At 43.9% G+C, this 26427-nt stretch overlaps 1 protein-coding gene across 1 annotated transcript; it reads right to left on the bottom strand.

Annotated features, from left to right (window-relative positions):
* Positions 1-958: 958 nt before the first annotated feature.
* Positions 959-26104, bottom strand: LOC146863715 (vomeronasal type-2 receptor 26-like). The gene is made up of 2 exons (XM_085640672.1): positions 25981-26104; positions 959-1863 (listed from the first exon to the last, which is right to left on the bottom strand). Exons 1-2 carry the CDS (start codon positions 26102-26104, stop codon positions 959-961), a joined length of 1029 nt encoding a protein of 342 aa, XP_085496798.1.
* Between the last annotated feature and the right edge of the window lie 323 nt (positions 26105-26427).

Raw genomic sequence — 26427 nt, 5'->3', positions numbered from 1 at the left:
ACATCCATCTAAAATTAAGTACCTTGCTTTCTTTTATCAAATTCCTTTTACTTTAGACCCTGAAATAACTTTACCCAAGACTTCTGCTAGACAAAACTGTGCTACTCTGCATTTGGACCATCCGATGCCAGTAAAACAATTCCTTAATAGCAGTTGTCCTCTCAGAATCTCACACCATCACTAACACACCCACAGGGTCAGTCAGTTCAACTTGGATGCAAACTTTCGGAAAACAAAGACAGCAATTCTTGAAATATAGTTAAGGAAAATAGAGAATGTCAACGAAGACAACAATCCAGAACAAATAATATTCCAATAAACCATCTAAAAAGCTGAAATATGTAATTAAACTCACAATATCTCGAAGCATCTTGCCATTGGTCAGCATTTTCTTGGGATTTCCTCCTGGCAGGCCACACAAGCATAGTAGGTGGGGGAATTCCTGGGAACTCCCTAATATTAAGGCATGGAACCACAGGGATACCCCCAGAAGTACCTGGAGGGCCTCAGAGCCACCATCATTTTCCATCACTGACTGGCCAATCCACAATCAGAAGACACGTTTGCTAAATCATTCTTCAGTGATCAGTGTTTGAAATGCTGCAAGTGGGGGTGGGGTCACCACATTTCAACCTTTAAATGTCAGACTAAAATCCATACATACTGCAGTATAATAATATTGAGTTTGGAGACAAAGCACAAGACTTAAAGATACTGACAGTGAGAATCACAAACATTCTGATATTATACTAACAAAATACAGATGAGTTCACATTAAAGAATTCAAAATGCATATTGATATTGTAGTAATCTTGCAGCAACATTTTGTTTTAACTTATGGGAATTCATTGCATATAAATTCCTACCTTGTTGTACAAAGTATTTTAAAGTTCTGCCAACACTTATTTGAAAAAAAACTAAACTGCAGCTTAAAAAGTCACATTAAAACGTTTTCTTGCTATAAATTGCTCCTATCCAACAAATTTTCTCTTGCGTTTAAATTTGGTCTGAGCAGAATAATGTAACACTTGGGAAAGAATATACAGCCAAGCAGTCCAGCGCTGGAAGCCAAGATAGCAAAGATCTCCACAGCCACCATGTACCTGCCCTTAGTACTGAGGTAGGCTGGGAGGAAAGACACCCAGACACTGCAGAACACCAGCATGCTGAATGTGATGAACTTGGCTTCATTGAATCTATCAGGCAGGTCCCGGGCTAGGAAGGCCACGATAAAGCTCATAAAGGCCAACAGGCCCATGTATCCAATCAGACTGTAGAAGGCAGTGGTAGAACCCTGGGCACACAATAGGACCATCTTGCCAGTTTCAGACTGAGTGTCAGTGTCTGGATGAGGTGGTAAGGTGAGCAGCCAAGTGACACAAATTACTAGTTGACCTATCGTGCACAGGAGGACCATAGAGGCAGATACTCGGGATCCCAGCCATCTGCTTAAGCTGCTGCCTGGCTTTGTGGCATTAAAGGCAATTACAACAGTGATGGTTTTTGCTAATACACAAGATACAGCAACAGTAAAAATAATCCCAAATGCCCCTTGTTGGATCAGGCAGGTCCATGAGGTAGGGCGTCCGATGAATAGGAGGGAGCAGAGAAAGGCCAACATTAGAGAGACAAGCAGGGTGTAGCTGAGATCTCGGTTATTGGCTTTGACTATTGGTGTGTCCCGGTATCTGAGAAAGATTCCCAACACTCCAGCTGTGACTATGGAGCAACAAATAGATATGGAGACTAAACTCACACCAAGTCCATCAGTGTATGAAAGATGCACAATATCCCTCTGCGTGCAGCCGTCCTTCCTCTTATTGGGCCACTGGTCATCGGAGCATTCCAAGCAGTTTTCCATGTCTAAAAGAAAACAACATGTGTCCCATTTGTAATAGAAATAGTATCATTAATTAAGCCACTGTCTGCTCTATAATAATGGTTTGTTATTGAAGGATAAGTCTCTAGAACTCACAGGTGAACTCTGAGCGACCATATGATTTTCATATAAGCTAAAGTTAACTTTGCAAATATTAATGGAATAAATAAAAAATACATGTGTGACTGAGAGTGCCATGGATTAAGGTAAAGCTGCACAACCCCCAAATCAAGTAACAAGATCAGGTTTGCAAAAGGTTTTTGCTCACTCCATTGTTCAAAATGCTGTTTATGATTTATAAATACGCATCCATATTATAGAATCTACATTCATTATGTGCAAATTTGACAAGATGGATTTATATTTGCCATTCAAGAACTCAGCAACAAGGCAGAGAGAGACAATTGCAGGTGGATTAGTTGAGTAACTACACCTGCCTGCAAGTGGATGTTTTCCCCTCCAAAAGGTGGCTATCAGAAGGGTCAGTGCCAGTGTGCAATCCTTATAGTACAGCAGTACTTACTCATGGCATAGTTCTTCACAGTTCCAGTAGTGCACTGTCTTGGTACGGTCAGAGCCCCAGTACTTCTATCCAAAAGTTCCTTTGAAGTGGGGATAACTTTAAAGCAAGGCCTCAAATTGCACAGGTCCCCTTTCATTCCTAGCCTTGTCAGCCAGGCAATTTGTAGTGGGTAATCAGCCCTTTGGGTTAGACACATGACCCTACCTATTCAGCTGCAAGCCTCAGCTCCCCATAGCCCTTCCTGCCCAGGAAGGCTATCAGAATGCAGAGGCGTTCTCTGTCACTCCCACCCGGTGTTTCTGGCAGTCTAGAGGGAATGCATAAAGTCTGACTATCACCAATCCCAGATGTGTATTGGAGACAGGATGAAAGGCACAGAGATTAGTAAGGGCAGAGACATGTGCTCTTTTTAAAAAAATGCAATTTCTAAAACAGTAATGTTAAATCCAGCTTTACCAGTAAAGAGGATTTATCATTAGCACTCCAAAGATATGAATCTTGATTTAACTACTCCTTTCCAATCAGGAATTACATATTAAAAATATTTTAAGGAATATGAGAGGAGTAGTTCTCACAAGAGTAAAAACTTATTTTGCTGTTTGTCATTACTATGACATGTCAAACAAAAAGGTATATGTCATAACTTGTATTTACACAGCACCCTGCCCATAGGGCTACCTAGGGCCTACCTTAGGGGAAGGGGGCTTATGTGCAATAAAAGAGGAGTTTAAGGCTTGGCAAGTGATTTTTACTGCCATGTCGAAGTGGCAGTTAACTGCACACATAGGCCTAGCAATGGCAGGTCAGATACAGGTTTAAAAGGCTAGTTGTTTGGGTGGCAAAACCATTGCTGCAGGAACCACTAGTTGCCATTTAACCCCTGTCCTGAAGAGGCCTGAAGTTCATTGTGGCTGAAACGTGGTCACGTCGACAGATATTGAATGGAGGAGTCACTTGAGTTTCAGTGATTTACAGACTGTCGCTGGGACACATGTTACAAAGTTCGGGTTATATTTGCCCACATTGCTTGTGTTCCCTATTATTCAGTTTGACTACCTCCGAGTGGTCCGCCTGATACCTCTTAAGGGGACACTCCCATAAAAATGTTTTCTTTTGGGTTAATTGTCTGTTGTTATATATTGTATTGATGGTATGTTATATATGTGTCTGTATCTTTCTTTGTATAAACGCCTGTTTCATTGTGATATACTGTAAATGATGCCAGATGTATGCTATTATTATTTAATAATTCTGAAAGGGTAATTAAATGTGCTCTCTCTATGAATAATTGTACGTATTTTTTCCGTGATACCCCTTTTCTATATATATATATTGTCCCTTATACCCAGGTATCATAGGGTGATTTGGGTATAGCCCTGTTGTTCTTGATCAGTTTTGTTACACTTTGTTAAGTGTGAGGTTCGTCTCAAATTATAACACATTGGATGTGGATAGTAAGTTATACACTTGTTTTCACAGGTACGACGTCTTGCAATTGAGAGACAGATTTTTTTCTTCTTTGTTAAAATTGTTATATGTCACTTTTTGTGTTAAGTGAATGTTGATGTATAATTTGTGCTGTGTTTTAGCCATTATTGTTGAGGATGTCTGAGCCCTATATGGTGAGTTATTCAGAGGAGGACATTAACAAACTGAAGCAGATACCATCACTGTTGGGAGTAGATACTGCTGGATTAACCAACTTGAGTTCAGACAAAGGTGAACGGTTGATCCAACTTAGAAAAAAGAACACTAGGACGCAACTACATGCACAAGTATTACTGGAATATCTAAAATCCAACACCATACCTGCAGGCTTGCAGGTCAAAAATATTCCTGTGATTTTCATAAACGACAAAACTTACTTGGTTGATTTTAGTGGGGTAGGAACTAAGTGTTCCCGGGATTGGATTGTGTTATCTATCCAAACTGCTTTAAGGATTAGTGAAGAGGAACTTAAGGAAATTAAGAGATTAGAAGAAGAAATTGGAGACGATACAACTATAACAGATGCAAAATCACTGTTAGAAACTATCGAAAAAACATTGGCGGATTTCAAAACCCACACAGTTAATTTGAAAACTACTAAAGTAGTGAAAGACATCAAGAATTACAAACTAGAGTGGGTGTATCCATATTTAAAAGAGGATTTCTTCAAAAACAATAATCCAAGTAACCTCAATTTACAATATAGAGGCAGATCCCGTACCAAATTTGTAACCTTCTCCACTTCTTCATCTGACTCAGAATCAGGAGAAGGTACCCCCGCCCAAACCTACCCGACGTACCAGCCCTATTATCAATATCCTCAGTCTTACCAACACCCACCCCCTTTTTTAGACAGAGGCAGGCCCAGGGGCCGCGGGTTTCGAAGAGGATGGGGCACTCCGATGCCACAGAATCAAGAGCAGGGATTCTTCAGGACACGTCAGAGAGTGTACAGACGATGAATCACAATGAGAGTCACATTAATACGAGTCTGGAGTTAATGCCTATATATAATTTGTCTCAACACCCTTTGTCTGATGTAGAAACTGCAGTTCTCCGTAAAGGGTTGTCGTTTGTACCTACAGTTATGCAAGACCCTGTAGATACCAAAACTGAAGTATTACATTTCCTCAGGAAAATTAGATTGAAAATCTTTTTTGCAGAATATAATGAGAGCAATGAAAGAAACTTTAGTGGCCTCAAAAAGAAGTCCACGTTTTGCCCACAACGCTTAGCCATGCCTGAAGAAATTTTGTTCTTTGAAGATCAAACCTTGCGCGAAATAGATCTGTTGAACGCTAAACATATTGCGTTCAGATCTAACTTTAATAAACAAGAACAACTGGCGCTACAAGAACTAGCTAGCAACCCCCTTACGGTTATTAAGCCAGCGGATAAGGGCGGAGGAATAGTTCTTTGGGATGCAAAAAACTATGATGAGGAAATTAATAAGCAGTTAAGTAACAGAGAGCACTATCGACCGATAAATGACAACCCCACAGCTAGATTAAAAGCCCAAATCTTACATTTAACTACAGAAGCTATGGAAGCAGGATATCTATGTCAAAAGGAATACGAGTTTCTAAATGTCACCGAACAGAAAATACCAAATATATATGTATTACCAAAAATACATAAAGATGCTTCCAAACCCCCAGGTAGACCCATTATTGCCGCTTGTGGTTCAATTTTGGAACCACTAGCAAAATACATTGATGTGTTCCTTAAGCCATTCGTCCCGTTAACGAAAGCTTACGTGAGAGATACAATGGACCTCATCTCTAAAGTGGAGCTCTCGGAGTTCGATGGAGACCAACAGTTGCTGGTCTCCTTGGACATCGAGAGTCTCTACACGAATATACCACAAGATGAAGCACTACTGGTGATGAGACATGTATTGGACACTAGACAGAGACCTCACCAAGTTCCTTCAGAATTCCTTCTTGAATTGGCCACTCTCTGTTTGAAAAACAATTTCTTTGCCTTTAAATCCGATTTGTTTTTGCAAGTTAAAGGTGTAGGGATGGGATGTTGTTTTGCCCCCGAAATCGCTAATCTGGTGATGGATTTCTTTGAAAATAGGTACATCTTCAATGAGGAGACCCCATTCAGGGAGCACATCCATGAGTGGGTACGCTTCATTGACGATGTATTTATGGTATGGAAGGGCACGCATGAAGAACTAGAACTATTCCACATATGGCTCAATAACCGTACTCCTGACCTCAAATTTACCAAAAATGTGAGCAATATACGCATTAACTTTCTGGACGTATGGATTATTGCTAGAAACGGCAAGTTGGAAGTGGATTTATTCACTAAGCCTACTGATAGAAATACTTTATTAGACTATTCATCCGGACACCCGCGTAACCTCAGGGACAACTTGCCTTACGGGCAGTTCCTGAGGGTACGACGGAACTGCACAGAAAAACACGACTACTTCAGGAATGCAAAAAATCTACAAGAAAAATTGGTAAATAGAGGTTACCCCAAGCGATTGGTAAAGGGAGCACTTAAACGGGCGTGGTACACACCCCGGGAAAATCTCCTTACACCTAAAACTAAAAAGGACACAGAACAATTGGTATGTGTATTGACCTTCAGCCCGAAAGCCAACAAAGTCAAACAGATTATCTTGAGGAACTTGAGATTACTGGACCATCTAAATATTCCCAAGCCACTGTTCGCCTTCAGGCGCGGTAGGAACTTGAGAAACCAGCTTGTTAAAGCTTCCAGGCAAGCACCTATGCCCACAGATACTAGAGGTCTACTGGGGTTACCTAAAATTGTAGGACACTTCAAGTGTAACAATTGTGCTGTATGTGTACATACCAAGGATTCCAAAACAGTCACGATTCATGGTAAAATACATAGACAGATGATGTTTTCAAATTGCAATACGAAAAATGTCGTATATTGCGTAACATGTCCGTGTGGGTGTTCTTATATAGGACAGACCACACAAGCAGTCAAAATGCGGATTATCCAACACAAATCCCGCATTCGGTGCAAGACCTTGGGGGCTCCCATGGTCCAACACTTTTTGGAAAAAGAACATGGTGAAAACGAGCTGGAGTGGACTGTCCTTGCAATAGTGAAGGCTACCACTAAAATACTACTACAGAAAAAACTGAATACTCTAGAAGCACGTCTTATTGAAAGATTTCAGACCTCTAGTAGTAGGGGGCTCAATGACCGCGATGAGGTTTGGTCGTTGATTGGAAATTAATCCTACTTAGATTTGATTTTCCCTAGGCAATTTCTGACTGGATGTGCTATATAATTGTCTAAGGGGACTCTTGCTTTCGTAAGGTTCTGTATGTAAGTTTATCTTGGCCAAAACTATAAACTGACCGTTATATGACCTTGCTGTACCAGACTGATGAGCCACCTGTAGGGCGCTTCTCCCCTCATTTGTGGCTATGTACTTAGATTTTTTTGTAAAGAGATTTGTTCAGTGTAACTGTATATATTATACAGATTCTTTGTATATTAGTGAGTGGTGGGATTTCCTTGGTGTGTTACCGTGTTGTGCTCACAATGCCCACTCATAAATTTCCTCTTCTTTCTTTCTTTTTTTGAGGGACTGAGTGAGTAGTTGTAATGAATGTAGCTGAGAATTCTTTTTGCTACGGTGTCGTTATTTCAATATATCTTTATTGAATGGTTTTGTGTATATTGGTGCCCCGTGTTCGTTCCCTACTTATGGAACTCGAAGACACGAGATTCCTATGAGCCTGAGATTCCTTGCGCTATGGTGGCGTTAGTTTTAAAGTTAGTTTAAATAGACTTTCTCTGTATGTGCCTGGATATATCTTTGTCCTATGATTGAACATAATCTAAGGAGTTTACCTACAACTCATGGAACTCGAACACCCGAGATCGCTATGAGCCTTAGATGCCTTGCAGTCCTATCTCCATATCCATGTTTTCGTTGGCAGCGGGAGGGACCCATGTACAGCGCGAGTATTTAGTTCCGGGTCGGACGCGTCTGGCTCCGTTACTTCGGAACCCGCGTGTGTGTGGATTGGCGTTACTTTGAGGATTCGAGTCTATAGACTGCCCGTGTTCGACCTAGTAAGTGCCCCCCTCTCCCTGGACAGATCGTCTTAGATAGGCTTAGTAAAAAACGGAGCACATTGAAATAGCTGTCTCCATTCCTATTTCAGAATCTGTTGGCGATACGGTGCTTTGAGCTTTGACGAAGGCTTAGTGACGAAGTGCGAATCAGTCGGTGAAACGGTGTTTCGATCTCTGCCGTAGGCATAATTTTGAAGCGCAATTAAGTCACCACTAGGTAGGTGCATTTTGATGTTTGTCACGATAGTATGCCCTGTGGACTTTATATTTTCCCCCCCAGCAGCGTTGCTGACACGTTGTTGCTCCTTTTTGACCTCCATTACAGAACGCTCCCATCAATTGCGAGTGAGTTTACTTTTGGATCTAAATTTGGAAGATACATGTAAGTGTATCCATGTTCTGTATGAGTAGGGATATAAGGTTTCTTATTGGGCACACATATACAGCACGCAAGGATGGTGGCTATATAAGAGATTTCATTGGAAGTTTGGCCTACACTTTATTAATGTCTGTTGACACTAAGGTTAGGGTTGTTATTAGATATTCCCAGGCACCTTGCGTTGCATGACTAATATTTATCACTTTCTTCTCTTTATAAATCACGTTGGCATACAGGGTGTTATCTGTTTTTTTGTTGGCTATTGGGCTTGTGCGCACGACTTGGTAACCACCCTTAGTTCTATATTATTGTAAATATTTTATTGGCAACCCCCCTCTTATATATATATATATATACATTTTTTTTTTTTATTTTTTTTTTTTTAGTTGCCATTTAACCCCTGTCCTGAAGAGGCCTGAAGTTCATTGTGGCTGAAACGTGGTCACGTCGACAGATATTGAATGGAGGAGTCACTTGAGTTTCAGTGATTTACAGACTGTCGCTGGGACACATGTTACAAAGTTCGGGTTATATTTGCCCACATTGCTTGTGTTCCCTATTATTCAGTTTGACTACCTCCGAGTGGTCCGCCTGATACCTCTTAAGGGGACACTCCCATAAAAATGTTTTCTTTTGGGTTAATTGTCTGTTGTTATATATTGTATTGATGGTATGTTATATATGTGTCTGTATCTTTCTTTGTATAAACGCCTGTTTCCTTGTGATATACTGTAAATGATGCCAGATGTATGCTATTATTATTTAATAATTCTGAAAGGGTAATTAAATGTGCTCTCTCTATGAATAATTGTACGTATTTTTTCCGTGATACCCCTTTTCTATATATATATGCAGGAACCACTAGCAGCATTTAGATTACAGGACGTGGGTATGTGGCCTACCACTTTACAAGCGACTTATAAGTGAACAAAATAAAATATGCCAATCAGGTATACACCAATGTCACCAGTTTAGGTGAGAAGCACATGCACTTTAGCACTGGTTAGCAGTGGTAAAGTGCTCGGAGTCCTAAGGCCAACAAAATGATACAGCAAAAAGTGGAGGTGAGCAGGTAAAAGGTTTGGGAGAAGAACACTCTAAGAATGACAGGTCTAATTCAGTCCTAGTCTACTTGCTCAAGTCTGATTGCCAGGATTCCAAGCTTGGTGGCTCATTAGCCTTCCAGTTCAGTTCAAAGTTTATTTCGGCAGATGATAAAGCAAGGTTAATGAATTTACATATCTGTTTGTTCTTTTTAGTGCACATCATTAACCACAACAGACACATGAATGGTGAACACATCATTTTACCTCCTGTCATTGTGGCTTTCCGTTTAATAATCTCTTTCCAATATTCATGCATACAGTCACATTTACATCCCATATGATGGAAGTCTTCCCCTGGAGTTTTCCATTTAGAGCATTGGTCATTCGTTGCCGGAAATATATGGGCAATCCTAGCAGGTGCTAGAGTTGCTTGGTGCAGTTAGTTAAATCTTGTGTATTGTTGTTTCCTAGTTACTCTTTACTTGTATCAATACTGTTATCTATTCTCTCTCTATTAATTCTCTGTCTGGATTCATCTACCACTTCAAGTTAAGGGCAGTCATACTAGGATAATATTGCTGGGTCAGTCCTTTACTTAATGTGGTCACTTTACATATAGAGCAGTGCACTTGAACAAAAATAACTTATTCAGTCTTTTAAATATTTCTTTCAGTCCTTTATTTTCAATTTCAAATGAAGTTTCATGAAAAAGCAGCCAAGCAGCCAACGTGTTTCGTTCAATTCGGTACATCGCCAACAGATCTTCTTCAGGGCTTTTCAAATTACACACACCGATTTAATAGTCCTCTGCGTTAGTTCAAATACCGGGTTCAGTAATCAAACACCGGAAATCTATCATCCAATCTGTGTCAAGTCAAATCAATATGTAACAGTAGTTTATAGAAGGTCAGAAGGATGAATGCCTTCGATCCCCAACTGGGAGATCTTCGCCTTAATAAGCGATCAAATACGCTGTCTTGCAGACACAATCCACGGATAGAGTAACTGTATAAATGATCTGCCCATGCATTAGGCCTGGCCATTGTTCTCAGAGTTCCACTATGCAAATCTTCACAGTGACATCAAATTTCCACTGCGCTACGGTGAGTTCCACAAGCGGTAGAGTGCATTACCTCATACTGTTCACGCACATTTTTTGTTCAATCTGGTTTTCCCCTGCTGTAAAATCAGCGCAGATGGCATTAAGTGAAGCGTTTGAGGGTGCTGATTCTTTCCGTCACTCAAATTGTTGTACTTGAGCAGAAGCTTCCTCAACACTAACATAAGATGCTCAGTGTGACCGGTAGCAAACATCTCCACCTGCCCGCATAGAGAAATCTCACTTGGCAGTGGTAGAGCATTGGATTTTCCTCACTTACGCTAGCCAACTTAACATTGATGAGAGGGCGTGAGCGGAACTCCACAAATGAGTGGTACTCGGTGAGCGAGCAGTACTCAGGGGAGTAACACAGGCCCCCACAACCTCCGCAGTACGGGTGGCCTGAAACTGTAGAGGGGCACCAAGCAGCAGGGGGGCCCTCTCAGTACAGTACTCAGGCCTGACAGCCCCAGAATAAATCTGGAGCAGGGCCCCCCACGTACCATGCATGGGGGCTCCCTCAACTTTTGTTATGCCACTGGCAGTACTCTGTGAGTTCTGTGAAGAATGGAGTGCTAAAAGCTCTGCAAACTCTGTGAACACAGCGCAGTTCACCACCAAGGCCTACCATGCATCTGAATGGTATTGACCTACGCAGGCTATGGCCATTCAACCATCTTACAAGGGGGAACACAGGCAATTTACTAATTGTTTACAAAAACAAACACAGCAAATATCTTGAGGTACAGCGCACACAAGATGGACATTTCCTGCAGCAAGGCTGAGTGAATATGGTCAATGGGAAAAGAATGAACTTGTCTCAGAATACTTTTAGACCTGACAAGTTGTGTTTTCAATGTGAGTTTTTGTTTCCTCATGAAGTTAAATGTCCAGCCGATAAACAGACATACAAAGGTCACAAAAAAGAAAAACACTTCTAAACAGTTTGCGAGGCAAAAGAGAAATCAACTATGCCACATCAAGAGGAGAAAATGGATGCCAGATGATTCCAGAAGCATTCTTGCCATACCCACAAGGACAAAAGTAACACCAGTTATGAAAAGTAGAAACCAGACAAAGTTGTTTGTCATCAAGCTTATCTTACAAATGCTCTTCAACATTACTATTGAGCACCAATGAGGAAGATGAATGTGAGATACTGGCAGTGAGCAAAGAACGATATGCACAAGAAGGTTTGGCTGCTTGCAAAGAATAAAGATAAACCAACAAAGATAAACCAACAAAGATAAACCAACAAAGAAACAACAGAATTAATTTGGACAATGCACCAAGATTACAATAAAGGTCAACGGTTGCCCCATAACCTTTATTATCGACAGTGGTGCATTGATTGGCGTCATGCCTGTTGAAAAGATTAACAGCCTGTCTACTGTGCCAAGTCTCGACCAGGCCTGGGAGTAGTTTGCGGAGTTTTGCTACACAAAACTCCCAGAAGTGACAAAAAACTCTGTGAAGTTCCGCAAGTGGCGGAGTGCTGTGCGAATTGCCATTCACGCTGGTCTTCCTACCATTCGGGTAGAAATTCTACCCGATTGGCAGCTCGTGCTCGTGCACTTACCGTTCGAGAAGGTGAGCGTGGAAAAAACTTCTGCTGCACTACGCGGAATGCAGTTTTCTATTCTCCTCAAGCTCCGCAGAGCTCGAAGTGCAGAACACTCCGTAACTTCCACAAACTGAGAGAAGTTCACTGCCCAGGGATACTCTTGACCTGTTAAACACAAATGTATTCATGTGGGCTGCTATCAAACCCTTGCAGAGTCAAGAGTCGTTCACAGCAACCATGCAGGAAACAACATCAATGCAAGTGTCAATTCATGTTCTTCAAGGAAGTTCATGCAGTGAATGGCTACTCAGTTTTTCCACGGCTGCTGACATGGGACTGATAACCCTCAATTATAACAGCCAAAGTCACTCTCAAATTGTGAGTCAGTTCCCGTCATTGTGTTAATATTGAAAAGTCAGTGTTGATATACGCAGTGATTTATTTGTATGTAAAAACATGATTGCATCACTGTTGACCTCTCCATCAGACCTGAGGCAGAAATACGTGGTCAGACAGGCACTGGGAATTAGGCCTGAGTCAACTGCTCAACAGATCACAGGTGTGCTGAAACGTAGCTTGTAGACAAGCATGCCAACAGGAAAAACCTAGATCAAGCCCACAGATAGGCAGTGACACCAATAGTGGTCCAGGGAGACTGGCACCAGTAAAACACCATTCGGGCAGAGAGGTGCATGCATTCCTAAAAACACCATAAAGTTAGATGCCACATGAAGGAAGGAACACTCAAACAATCAGAACATAGCCCACAGAGTGCATGCAGTCATCATGTGCTCCTCATGCCGGGCATCTGGATAGGTTACCCACTAGTCACCATTGTGTCCACGCAAGGTCAAGGTTTACCTGTATTTGTTTCCAGGTGGCCTACTTTATGGCTCCAAGACTACCCTTGCATTCCTTTTCCCAAAATTGTTTTTTGACGCTTAAAGAAATGTATATGATGGTGCTTAGAACAAGTGTACTTTGAGACAGTTCTCAGACCCCAAGTCTGTAACTGTATTCCGAGCCAAAGCATTTAATTAATTTTTTTTTTAAAAACAGTATTTGTAAAGCGCACAGCTACCCGGGGGCATCCCGGCGCTGGGGGCCGTCGGGAAGTTTCAGCGAGCTATTGCCCAGAGTCACATGGTGCTGGGCTTGCCTGCCACTGGTGCTGAGGATCGAACCGTGAGCCCCAGTGACTGGTGTCAGTCACCCTGGCCGCAGCGCCACACCTCTTCCCTCAACTGAAATCACCTAAATGAACCCCATGATAAATACTGAGGTGTAGAGTTACAAGAATCTTACGCATCTGCAGATGCGTCAGTTTCCCTGCATCTGCGTGAGAAACCCTTACGCCACCAAAGTTGCGCCTTATTTACAATACGGCGCACTATGGTGAAAGGATTGACAGATGCGTCACAAATTCTGATGCAACTGTTGGTGGAAAAGTCAGGCATTGCTGGAGTCGTATCGCAAGCATGATGAAACTGAAGATATGCATGTTGCAGCCTATTCCCAGTACACTGCATCAATCCTTATGCCTGCTTCAAGCAGGCGTAAGGTTTTGACGCAGCGGCGTCCTAAAAGTGACGAAATGAAATCTTGTAGATTTCACTGCCTTACTTTTACGAGGCTTTACTGCATGGAACTCCCACCCTGCATACATAATATCTGATGCAGGTATAATGTCCCACAGGGCTTTACAATGTGACGCATGTCCCTAGATGCGCCACGTTGTAAATTTGCAGCATTTTATATGCGGCCCTTGCATCACAAAAGTGACACAACAGTAGCGCAAAAGTGTTGCAAGGGACCTGTAAATCTGCCCCACTGATCACAGTAGATGCAAGTCTGGTGGGACTGTGGGAAATCCTTGTGCAACATAATTGTCATTCCAATGTTGAGAGACTCACTCTGGCCTTTGCCAGTCGAAGGCTGACTTACAGAAGACAAGCCTATTCTCAACCCGAGAAGGAGGGCTGACTGTAGTGTTGGCCTGCAAATATTTTCATGTGTTTCAATTTGGAAAACTGTTCACTATCATTACATAACAACAAGCACTGCTCACTATTTTTAGAAAGCCGAAAGCCAAGATCTCTGCCCGCACTGAGAAGTGGGGATTGTGACTGCAAGAGTACGAGTATGCAATTGTACACAAGCTGGGTAAAGATCAGATCCCTGCTGAATACTTTTAACAAGTACCTCTACATTGACAAAGTTCGACATCCAAAGCTGTTGAGGAGTACATCAATTTGATTGTGAGGTCAAGCAGGCCAACAGCGCTATCTATTGAACAGATTATTGCTGCTACCAATGCAAATGAGATCATGCTTATACTTAAAACCATCATTTTGATTCAATCATGGAAGAAAAGTACTTGCATCATTGTTGACGATGTTGAGTTAAAAAAATTTAAAAATGTACAGGATGAACTCTCTGTTACCAATGAAAGTGTTATATTGAGATGTAATACTTGAGAGTCAAAGGCAGAAATGTATTGATTTAGCCTATGAAGGACATTGTGTCATTGTAGCCACCAAGGGAGCTTTGTGAGATCGAGTTTGGTTTCCAGGCCTCGATGAGCAATTTGGGAGGTAACTAAAAGAGTGCTATCTTTGCAACTGCCTTTCCCCCAAAGTCACGCAGAATCCATTGACAATGGCGGACCTTCCTGCATATGCCTGGGAATGAGTTGCAGTTGATTTCTTTGGGCCCTTAGGAAATGGACATCATCTTATGATAGTCATTGATGAGTGTTCATGCTTTCCTTTACTAGAGGTGTTGTCATCAATAATTCATGGCAAGTTCATCGAGTTGCTGAGTTACATCATGGCAGCACGAGGTGCCCCAGCCATTCTTAAATCTCAAAATGGTCCATCGTTTAGTAGCATTCAAAGAGTTTCTGGTCTGACTCTGTGGCAAGCATCAGAAGTGTACACCTCAGTGGCTTCAAGCCAATGGTGTTGTGGAACGATTCATGATTACCCTTAAAAGGTTAATTCAGTGAGCAGCAATGGGGGGAATCGAGCCCAATCAGGCCCTGTGTCAAGCCATCCTTGCTTATTGCTCAACTCCTAACTACACAACTTGTGGGAATCCTGCCATCTTGCTAGCTGGAAGAGCCATTGGAACCAAACTACCAAAGTGGACAGCAGACCGATCACAGAATGGCAATGAGGTTTGTGTCACGGGCACTGCTCAAAAGCATAAACAATGAAGATCTATGCCGATCGGTGCCAACAAGCTCAGAAAACAGTCTTCAATTAATGTGACTCAGTCTTTGTCCAACAGAAGCTAAAGTGGGTACTCCATTTGCTGTTGATCCTCTGATTATTGTGACATGCAAAGTAAACATGATGATAGCACATTGTTCCAGAAAGTTCATCACCCAGGACTCAACACTCTTTAAGCACCTCACTTGATGTTTATCAGCTCTTGCAATCGTGAATGAGGAGACCCCACCTGACGCTCCATATCAAGAGTCAGAACTTGAACCATCGGTACCCAATCAGAATATCATCTAAACTAACTCATACCACTCAATATGGTCTAATGGTGCATGCGCTGCAACGACTTATTGAAGAAATCCGGTGTGACTGTGGTTTCTACTTTTTATTTAGCAAAGGGGGAGAGGTAGTATTTTGAGACTATGTGCACTAGGATCCTGCGGCTCTGGACAGAGGAATTATTTAACCTGCTGGGAGTTGTTAGGGTATGGTTACTAATGGTTTTGATGTAATAAGTTTGCAGTGTATGATCGTATGCTGAGGAATAAAGATGTCTGTGACAGAGCTCCGTGTGTGGCAAATTCATTTGCATGCCTCCGGGCCGGGGAGGACACTACATCTACCATGCTTTCAAAGAGTGTTTTGATGTGGGAGTGCATTGCTTTTACATATTCTTTAGAATAGTTAGGATAGACGTCTTTTGTGCTGGTTACACATTCATTAGTCCTTTCCCTGATGATATTATCGATTTGTTCAAGAGTCAATGAGTTCATCATTGTTCACCCTCCAAGCATGCTATGGTCAGTACATTACAGTACATTAAGGTAGTGAGTAATATTCATCAGTATAGGTTTACTTTGGGAGATGTATAGTTCTGAATAATATTGGCTAAAGTGCTTAACTATCATGGAAAAGTCATACAGAGGTGTCTCCTGGGAGGATTATACACAAGTTACTATATCTTCAGTCTGCCTAGGGCACATCGATCGCAGTAGAGTTCACCAGGACCCTTGGTCTCTCCATATGTTCTGGCTGCAGTATATTTGGCCGTATAACTAATCTCTTTGTCTGCAAATTCATAAAATATATGTAGCTTGGACTGAATTTTATGTTACATATGCATATTGTTTCCGTCTGCTAAGGGAATCACTCAAAGAGGCCAATTTCCAACTGAGTTAGACTATGACTTCTAGGTCGTATTACACCGGTGTGTTTAGCATTACTAACACCTTGAATGTATACCTGAAGGCCTCGCACACAGTTTCATAATTTTCAGTAGTGACCATATTATGATCTTTGCATTAAATGATAGCTATGTCTATTTTTGATAGAAATGCAGTGTCCAACAAGGACTCAGTAGGAAATGTTTGTTAGTAGCAGGGGGGACGTCTGTCCAGAAACTTTAGTTAGTAGGGGAAAAGTCAGAGTGTGTGTAACCGAGGCTCATTGCACCGTTAAACATCAGGAAGTAGTCAATGCAAGAATGCCCTACAAGCACAATAAAATAGAGCTTACAGTTTTCAGTGTAGATTTTCTGTGCCTCAATATGTCTAATAGTGGATCATTGTTGAGTATCTGATTTAGTTTAAAACCTTTTGTTGATTGTTTTCTGGAAGAGTCAGCTTGCAAGATACAATTGAGACCCCCTTGTCCCCCCAAAAAGGTACTAACACATTAAAGGTTTCCAAAGATTGTGGGTGGAAGATTAGCCCTTATGTGGAAATTAGGGCCATTTTCTCCCCATCAGTCTCACATACTGGCACCACATATATGCTATCCCCGGGTATTCTCTGTTTCTATGTAGTGCCAAGACGCCCATGGGCATTCGTGCGCTTTATAAATCTTTAAATCAAATCAAATCATCTTGAGCAAAGGTTTCCACCACCCTCACAATGTGACCCATTCGACTCAGAGTAGCACCACTCTGGCTTGAGAGCTGAGGAAGGAGATGGCGCTTGTGCCTCTAAACATAGGCTCTTGGGGTGAGTGGTTTAAAAGTTTCAGCACTCCGTCCATCATCTTGTTGTGTTCGCTGTGTTTGCCCAAAGTGGCCAAGGATATCCCTAGACATGGGTTCCTTGCACACTATGCCCAGTGCTTAATTTGTAAAATATTAAGTACCAGGGCTCTGACCAGAAGGCAATTGCAGCTTGCACAACCTATCGCCCATGTCATCACTGCCAAAACAACTACTAACCATTTTCCTTGCATGTATATGCGACAGTTCAGATTTTTCCGGGTCCCCAAAGCTGAAGGAATGGCTGGGGAGGCAGGTATTAGCAATATTTTATTGTATATTGTTTCCAAAACAACTATTTTACTGCTCATCTCTAAATTACATGAGCATGGACACCATGTGGCAGACTGCCCTAAGTGTGGTGCTAACAATTAGGTGACGGTGCGATGCACCGGAAAGCACCGGCTCAAATTAAGCACAGACTGCGCCACTGAATTCAAGCTAGCCTGGTTGATGCGGGCTAATTCCCTAAAACCGGTCAGAGGATGCTTATTTCTGGTCCAGGGAGGACCTGGCCTGGAAGTTCAGGCAGGACTGTTCCCATGAGAAACAGGGTCAAGACTTATGTGCATATGGCTGGGTCCAAACTGGGGTGGCATAGTGAGCAAATGAACACTGGATTAAACCCAGATCTCTTGACTGGGGGTGAGTGGCTGAAAGGTTTCAACACTACGCCCATCATTTGTTGTGTTTGCTCTAAATATATGCTAGCAGTTTAGTCGAAAGTTGCATTACCTGTATAAGTGCCACAAATGCCTTTTTAAATTGGCTAAAACACTGAATTCCTTCCTGATTTCCCAAGTCAGTGGTATGAGCTTGGATTTGCAAAAACAATAGTTGATGGACAGAATGCAGAACAATGTCATACATTCACCCCAGTGCAGAGATATGGGCCTAAATCCATAGTTTTTTTGCTCACCATGCCGTTCCAGTTTGAACCCAGCCATATGCAAATCAGTCTTGACCCTGTGCCTCATGGGTACAGTCCAGCCTGAACTGCCAAGGCAGGTCCTTTCTGGACTGGAAACAAGCATCCTCGGACCGTTTTCAGGGTTTCACCCCTCTTCAGCCAGGATAGCTTAATTCCAGTGGCATGGAGAGCACGGGACCCAAGTCTGGGCATACCCATCCCACTTGTGGTGACAAATGCAAAAACAACAGTTGATGGAAAGAATGCAGAACAATGTCATACATTCACCCCAGTACAGAGATCTGGGCCTAAATTCATCGTTCTTTTGCTCACCATGCCGTTCCAGTTTGAACCCAGCCATATGCAAATCAGTCTTGACCCTGTGCCTCATGGGTACAGTCCAGCCCGAACTACCAAGCCAGGTCCTCCCTGGACTGGAAACAAGCATCCTAGGACCGGTTTTGGGGTTTCACCCCTCTTCAGCCAGGATAGCTTGATTTCAGTGGCATGGAGAACACGGGACCCACGTCTGGGCATACCTTTCCCACTCGGGGAGACAAATGCAAAAACAACAATTGATGGACAGAATGCAGAACAATGTCATACATTCACCCCAGTACAGAGATCTGGGCCTAAATCCATCTTTTTTTGCTCACCATGCTGATCCAGTTTGAACCCAGCCATATGCAAATTAGTCTTGACCCTGTGTCTCATGGTTACAGTCCAGCCGGAACTGCCAAGCCAGGTCCTCCCTGGACTGGAAACAAGCATCCTAGGACCGGTTTTGGGGTTTCACCCCTCTTCAGCCAGGATAGCTTGATTCCAGTGGCATGGAGAGCACAGGACCCACGTCTGGGCATACCCTTCCCACTCGGGGTGACAAATGCAAAAACAACAGTTGATGGACAGAGTGCAGAACCATTTCATACATTCACCCCAGTACAGAGATCTGGGCCTAAATCCATTGTTTTTTTGCTCACCATGCCGTTCCAGTTTGAATCCAGCCATATGCAAGGGAGGGTGGTTGTTTTTCACTATCATTTGACATATGATTTCTCCCTTCATTTTCTATGGTATTGTAACAATGCTGATGGTTTTGTTTTTAATCATTTGTCTGCTTATGTTAGCCAAAGTACTGCTCCTTAGGACACGTAGTTAAAAATAAACATTTCAAACTTTACAGTGTCTCTGATTACTCTTGTTTTGGACTGACATGAGAATAATAACGAAAAGGTTTTTCTGATTCCCACCATTCCCGAGAGTACTCTAAGTCGCTTGTTCTGGGTTGTCTAATCATGACTTATTTGCATCTGGCCATGGGTCAAGACTGATTTGCATATGGTAATGTCTGAACTGGGGTGGCGTGGTGAGCAAAATAACAATGGATTAACCCCTACGATGCTCATGACGAGCTGGACTTGTCATGGCACACAGTGGTTGTGTGCTCATGACGAGTCCAGCTCGTCATGAAACATCGCGTCAGAAATCCCTCTTGTGTGGGCACCAGAGGGATTTCCTTTAAGCTAAAATAGCCTGGGGAGCTGGGGAAGAGTTTCCTCAGCTCCCGAGACCCCCACCCTGGTTTCCCTGAAATGATGATCGGCGCGCACATCTTGCTGACGTCATTTCAGTGAAACCGAAACTGAAATGAGCCAAGAGGCTCATTTCAGTTTCAGTTTCTACGTACTCAGGGGGCTATCTCAGCCCCCTGAACACGTAGAAACTCAGGATCCACCTGCTAGGCACCAGGGAGGGGAGAGCGGCCCCTTGGGCAAGGGCCTTTGCTCCACCCATATTTTTTTGGGCACCATTAGTCTTTCTGCCCCCCCTGGGGGGTAGATGGGGCAGTAGCCCCCAATCTGCCCCCCGGGGGGGTAGAAAGCCCACTAGACACCAGGGATTTTGCATTGTTATTCATTAGGGGTGGGGTTGCCCAAAATGGGCATGCCAATGCCCCCACCACCCCAGCACAAAATCAGTGTTTCTGCCCCCCCTGGGGGGCATATGGGGCAGTAGCCCCCAATATGCCCCCCCAGGGGGGGCAGAAAGCCCACTAAATGCCAGGGATTATGTTTTTGCCCCATTTTTGGGGGGGATGGAGGCTGGCCGAAATGGACATGCCAATGCCCCCACCACCATTATAGCCTTTCTGCCCCCCTGGGGGGTAGATGGGGGTAGTAGCCCCCAATCTGCCCCCCTGGGGGTAGAAAGCCCACTAGACACCAGGAATTTTCTTCTCAGGTATTAATAAGCGGTGGGGGCTGCACAAAATGGGCATGCCGATGCCCTGAGCCCCCCAGCCCCAAAATTAGTCTTTCTGCCCCCCCTGGGGGCAGATGGGGCAGTAGCCCCCAATCTGCCCCCCGGGGGGCAGAAAGCCCACTAAACGCCAGGGATTATGTTTTTGCACCATTTTTTTTTAGGGTGGGGGCTGCCTGAAAAGGGCATGCCTATGCCCCCACCCCTACCACCATTACAGCCTTTCTGCCCCCCCCTGGGGAGCAGATGGGGCAGTAGCCCCCAATCTGCCACCCCAGGGGGGCAGAAAGCCCACTTGACGCCAGGGATTTTTTTTCATGCACATTTTTTTAGGGTGGGGCTGCCCGAAATGGGCACGCCAATGCCCCCAACCCCCACCACCATTACTGCCTTTCTGCCCCCCCAGGGGGTAAAAAGCCCACTAGACGCCAGGGTTAGTTTGGGGCAAAATTGAATCAGAGTGGGGGCATGCCCATGCCCCCACCCCCTCCCCTGCAAAAATGACAGCCTTCCTGCCCTCCTGGGTGGCACATGGGGGCATTATCCCCCAAAATGCCCGGGGGGCAAACAGCCCAGTAGACACCAGGGATTTTTTGGGCACATTTTAATTAGGGTGGGGGCATTGGCATGCCCGTTTTGGGCAGCCCCCACCCTTAATAAAAGTTGCCCAAAAAACTACCTGGCATCTAGTGGACTTTTAGCCCGGGACAAATGGGGGCATCAGCCCCCAATCTGCCCCACCGGGGGGGGGGGCAAAAAACCCTCTAGATGCCAGAGTTTTTTTTGGGACAAATTTGAATTAGAGTGGGGTAGTCCAAAACGGGCATGCCCATGCCCCCACCCACTCCCCCGCAAAAAATACAGCCTTCCTGCCCCCGAGGGGCAGATGGGGCATTAGCCACCAATCTGCCCCCCGGGGGGCAAAAAGCCCAGTAAACTCCAGGGATTTTTTGGGCAAATTTTAATTAGGGTGGGGGCATTGGCATGACTATTTTGGGAAGCCCCCACCCTAATTAAAATTTGCCCAAAAAACTCCCTGGCATCTATTGGACTTTCAGCCCCCCTGGGGGGCAGATGGGGGCATTGGCCCCCAATGTGTCCCACCTGGGCGGGCAAAAAGCTGACCAGATGTCAGGGTTTTTTTGGGGGCAAATTTGAATTAGAGTGGGCCTGCCCAAAACGTGCATGCCCTTGCCCCCACCCCCTAAACAAATAGCCACAGTGTTTCTGCCACCCTTGGGGGCATATCAGGGAAACCCCACCCCCCCGATATCCCCCCCAGGGCGGCAGAAACGGACTAGGCACGGATTCGTTTTTAGCAATATGCCTACCTGTCAATTTCAGGCCCTAGCGCAACCGGCACATAGGGAAACCTAGACACCCAGGGGAATCCAGGATGGGGTTACTTGATTGGCTCTCACCAGGTTCTGGTACCCAGAATCCCTTGCAAACCTAAAAATTTGTAAAAATAAAACCCACATTTTCCTTACATTTCTGTTGTGGAAAGTTCTGGAATCTGCGTGGATTCACAAAATTCCCCCCACCTCACGTTCCCCAAAGCCTTCCGATAAGAACGGTGCCTCACACGTGTAGGAGGTCCAAGTACCCAAGACAGGCAGGGACCCAAAACGTATTAAGGCGACATCAAAATTGCCTATCACCAAACAACCTGGTTTTGCAAGGGGGGGTCACCTGGGTTTTTGGCACTGTGCTCGGCGACCATCTAGGGAAACCTACCAAACCCACACATTTCTGAAAACTAGACTCCCGGAGGATTCCAGGAAGGTATGACTTGTGTGGATCCCCCAAAGTTTCCTTACCAAGAATCCCCTGAAAACCTCAATTTTAGAAGAAAAAATCACTTTTTCACACATTTCTGTGGGGGAAAGTTGTGGCATCACCGGGCTGACACAAATTTGCTACCACACAGCGTTCCCCCAGGTCTCCCGATAAAATGGTGCCTCACTCGTGTTGAAAGCCCAAGTACCCGCGAAAGGCAGGGGCCCAAAACGTATTGAGGCGACATCAAAATTGCCTATCAACAAACAACCTGGTTTTGCAAGTGGGGTTACCTGGGTTTTTGGCCCTGTACTCGGCGGCCATCTAGGGAAACCTACCAAACCCACACATTTCTGAAAAATAGACACCCGGGGGCTTCCAGGGAGGTATGGCTTGCGTGGATCCCCCAATGTTTCCTTACCCAGAATCCCCTGCAAACCTCAATTTTAGCTGAAAAAATCACTTTTTTCACACATTTTTGTGTGGGAAATTTGTGGCATCACCAGGCTCACACAAATTTTCCACCACCCAGTGTTCCCCCAGGTCTCCCGGAAAAAATGGTGCCTCACTTGTGTGGGAGGCCCAAGTACCCGTGACACGCAAGGGCACAAGACGTAGTTCAGAAATGTGTGGGTTTGGTAGGTTTCCCTAGGTGCCGGCAGAGCTAGGGTTCACAAACTACAGCTAGGCACTTTGCCAAAAAAGGGTCATTTTTCACTGCGAAATTGAGATGTGACCACATTGCATTTTGCACCGTTTCCTGTCACGGGCACTAGGCCAACCCACACAAGTGAGGTACCATTTTTCTCTGAAGACTTTGGGGAATGCGGGCAGGGTGGAAAATTGTGAATCCACGCAGATTCCAGAACTTTCCACCACAGAAATGTGGGGAAAATGTGGTTTTTCTTACAATTTTTTAGGTCTATAAGGGATTCTGGGTAACAGACCCTGGTGGGAGGCAGTCAAGACACCCCATACTGGATACCCCTGGGTGTCTAGTTTTAAAAAATGTATAGGTTTTCTAAGTTTCCTTAGGTGCCGGCAGAGCTAGGGTTCACAAACTATAGCTAGGCACTTTGCCAAAAAAGGGTCATTTTTAACTGCGAAATTGAGACGTGACTACGTTGCATGTTTCCTGTCACGAGCACTAGGCCAACCCACACAAGTGAGGTACCATTCTTCTCGTAAGACTTTGGGGAACGTGGGGTGGGTGGAAATTTGTGGATCCACGCAGATTCCAGAACTTTCCAACACAGAAAAATGTGTTTTTTTGGACAATTTTTTAGGTTTGCAAGGGATTCTGGGTACCAGACCCTGGTGGAAGGCAGTCAAGTCACCCCATCCTGGATTCCCCTGGGTATCTAGTTTTCAAAAATGTATAGGTTTACTAGGTTTCCCTAGGTGCCGGCAGAGCTAGAGTTTGCAAACTATAGCTAGGCACTTTGCCAAAAAAGGGTAATTTTTCACTGAGAAATTGAGGTGTGACCACGTTTCGTTTTTGTGCCGTTTACTGTCACGGGCACTAGGCCGACCCATACAAGTGAGGTACCATTTTTCTTGTAAGACTTTGGGGAATGCGGGGTGGGTGGAAATTTGTGGATCCACGCAGATTCCAGAACTTTCCACCTCAGAAATGTGGGGAAAATGTGTTTTTTTTGACAATTGTTTAGGTTTGCGAGGGATTCTGGGTAACAGACCCTGGTGGGACGCAGTCGAGTCATCCCATCCCGGATTCCCCTGGGTGTCTAGTTTTCAAAAATGTATAGGGTTGCTAGGTTTCCCAAGGTGCCGGCAGAGCTAGGGTTAAAAAACTACAGCTAGGCACTTTGCCAAAAAAGGGTCATTTTTCACTGCGAAATTGAGGTGTGACCATGTTGCGTTTTGCGCCATTTCCTATCGCTGGCACTAGGCCGACCCGCACAAGTACGGTACCATTTTTCTTGTAAGACTTTGGGTAACGCGGGGTGAGTGGAAATTTGTGGATCCATGCAGATTCCAGAACTTTCCACGACAGAAATATGGGGAAATTGTGTTTTTTTGGACAGTTTTTTAGGTTTGCGAGGGATTCTGGGCAACAGACCCTGGTGGGAGGCAGTCAAGTCACCCCATACCGGATTCCCCTGGGTGTCTAGTTTTCAAAAATATATAGGTTTGCTAGGTTTCCCTAGGTGCCGACAGAGCTAGGGTTAAAAAACTACAGCTAGGCACTTTGCCAAAAAAGGTTTATATTTCCCTGCGAAATTGAGGTGTGACTACGTTGCGTTTTGCACCTTTTCCTGTCGCGGGCACTAGGCTGACCCACACAATTGAGGTACCATTTTTCTCGGAAGACATTGAGGAATGCGGGGTGCGTGGAAATTTGTGGATCCACGTAGATTCCAAAACTTTCCAACACAGAAATGTGGGGAAAATGTGTTTTTTTGGACTATTTTTTAGGTTTGCAAGGGAATCTGGGTAACAGAACCTGGTGGGAGGCAGCTAAGTCACCCTATCCTGGATTCTCCTGGGTGTCTAGTTTTCAAAAATGTATAGATTTGCTAGGTTTCCCTAGGTCCCGGCAGACCTATGGTTAAAAAACGACAGCTAGGCACTTTGCCAAAACTGGGTCATTTTTCACTGCAAAATTGAGGTTTGACCAGGTTGCGTTTTGCGCCGTTTCCTGTCGCGGACACTAGGCTGACCCACACAAGTGAGGTACTATTTACTCGTAAGACTTTGGGGAACACGGGGTGGGTGGAAATTTGTGGATCCACGCAGATTCCAGAACTTTCCACCACAGAAATGTGGGGAAAATTTGTTTTTTGGGTCAATTGTTGAGGTTTGCAAGGGATTCTGGGTAACAGAACCTGGTGGGAGGCAGTCAAGTCACCACATCCTGGATTCCCCTGGGTGTCTAGTTTTCACAAATGTATATGTTCAGTAGGTTTCCCTAGGTGCCGGCAGAGCTAGGGTTCAAAAACTACAGCTAGACACTTTGCAAAAAAAAAAAAAAAATTTCATTTTGAAAATGTGGTGTGTTCACGTTGGGTTTGAGCCATTTCCTGTTGTGGGCACTATGCCTACCCACACAAGTGAGGTACCATTTTTATCAAAAGACTTAGGGTAATTTAGATTTGTAAAGCAACTGTTTTTACCTAATGATTTTTAAGGCATTTCTGCCTTCCAAATGAAAGACATTGTGTAAAAAAGAAGTCATTTTGAAAAATGACCGATAATTCTCATGCTAGTATGAATATTCCCAATTTCGAAAATGTGCAAATATGTACTGTTTCTAAACTCTATAATTTGTTCCCATTTCAGAAATACATAGGTGTCTTTCATACAGATTTTTCCATGTATACATTTTGCCACAATAATTGCTATATACCCAGAACATAATACAAAAGCATTGCAAATTGCTGCTTAGTTTTTGACTCTGGGTTCGTCGGGTATACATTTCAACAATTTGAGACTGTACAATAAAGGCAGGGGAGCATCTGTTGTCTAAGTAGGACAAAACAAGCTATAACATTATATTGAGAACCACGGAGTTCCACGATAATTATTCATTATTTTCTAGCACAGAGGGCTCACACAAGCACTTCACGAGCTGGGCAGATAACATGAATATTTGCTCTGAAGGCACGTAATCGGAAGGCACCTCTTCTGAAAGATTCTCTCCTGTATTTAATGCAGTCATTCTTGTTAATGCCCTACAAATATTATCAGTTATAAAGTCTTCACTCACCAGAAGAGTTTGAAAACTCCCCCTCTGCACAGGGCACACATTCAAAGCAGCAGATGGGCTTTCCTTCTATGAGAGCCTTCCGGTACCCAGGGGTGCAGCTCTTACTACAGACAGAGGAGGGCATCTGCGAAAAAAAGGGGTGAGGAGGAGAGACCAATTTTAAGGACTGACATGAGAACTGTAAAAGGCCAACACTATTCAGAAGAGACACATATTATAGTTCAGAGCTCTATTTAGAAGACCATCAAGGAAATTACTCAATGTTTGGTTAAATGTCCATTACTTAAAAGTGATCTGAGTTATTTGTCAGCAAATATGTGTTTGTCGCATGAACCATGAGGCTGGTATGACTGGCCAGTGACTTTCTGATCATCGCCTCATATAAAAGCTAACGAGAGTGGCAATATACCATGAAATGAAACCAGTTATCCGACTTAAATATAAGGG

The sequence above is a fragment of the Triturus cristatus genome, chromosome 2_1 (genome assembly GCF_964204655.1).
Source record: "Triturus cristatus chromosome 2_1, aTriCri1.1, whole genome shotgun sequence".
In the NCBI taxonomy this organism is placed as follows: Eukaryota; Metazoa; Chordata; class Amphibia; order Caudata; family Salamandridae; genus Triturus; species Triturus cristatus.
The sequence above is the reverse complement of the archived record's forward strand: the minus strand, read 5'-3'. Positions and strand labels throughout refer to the sequence as shown.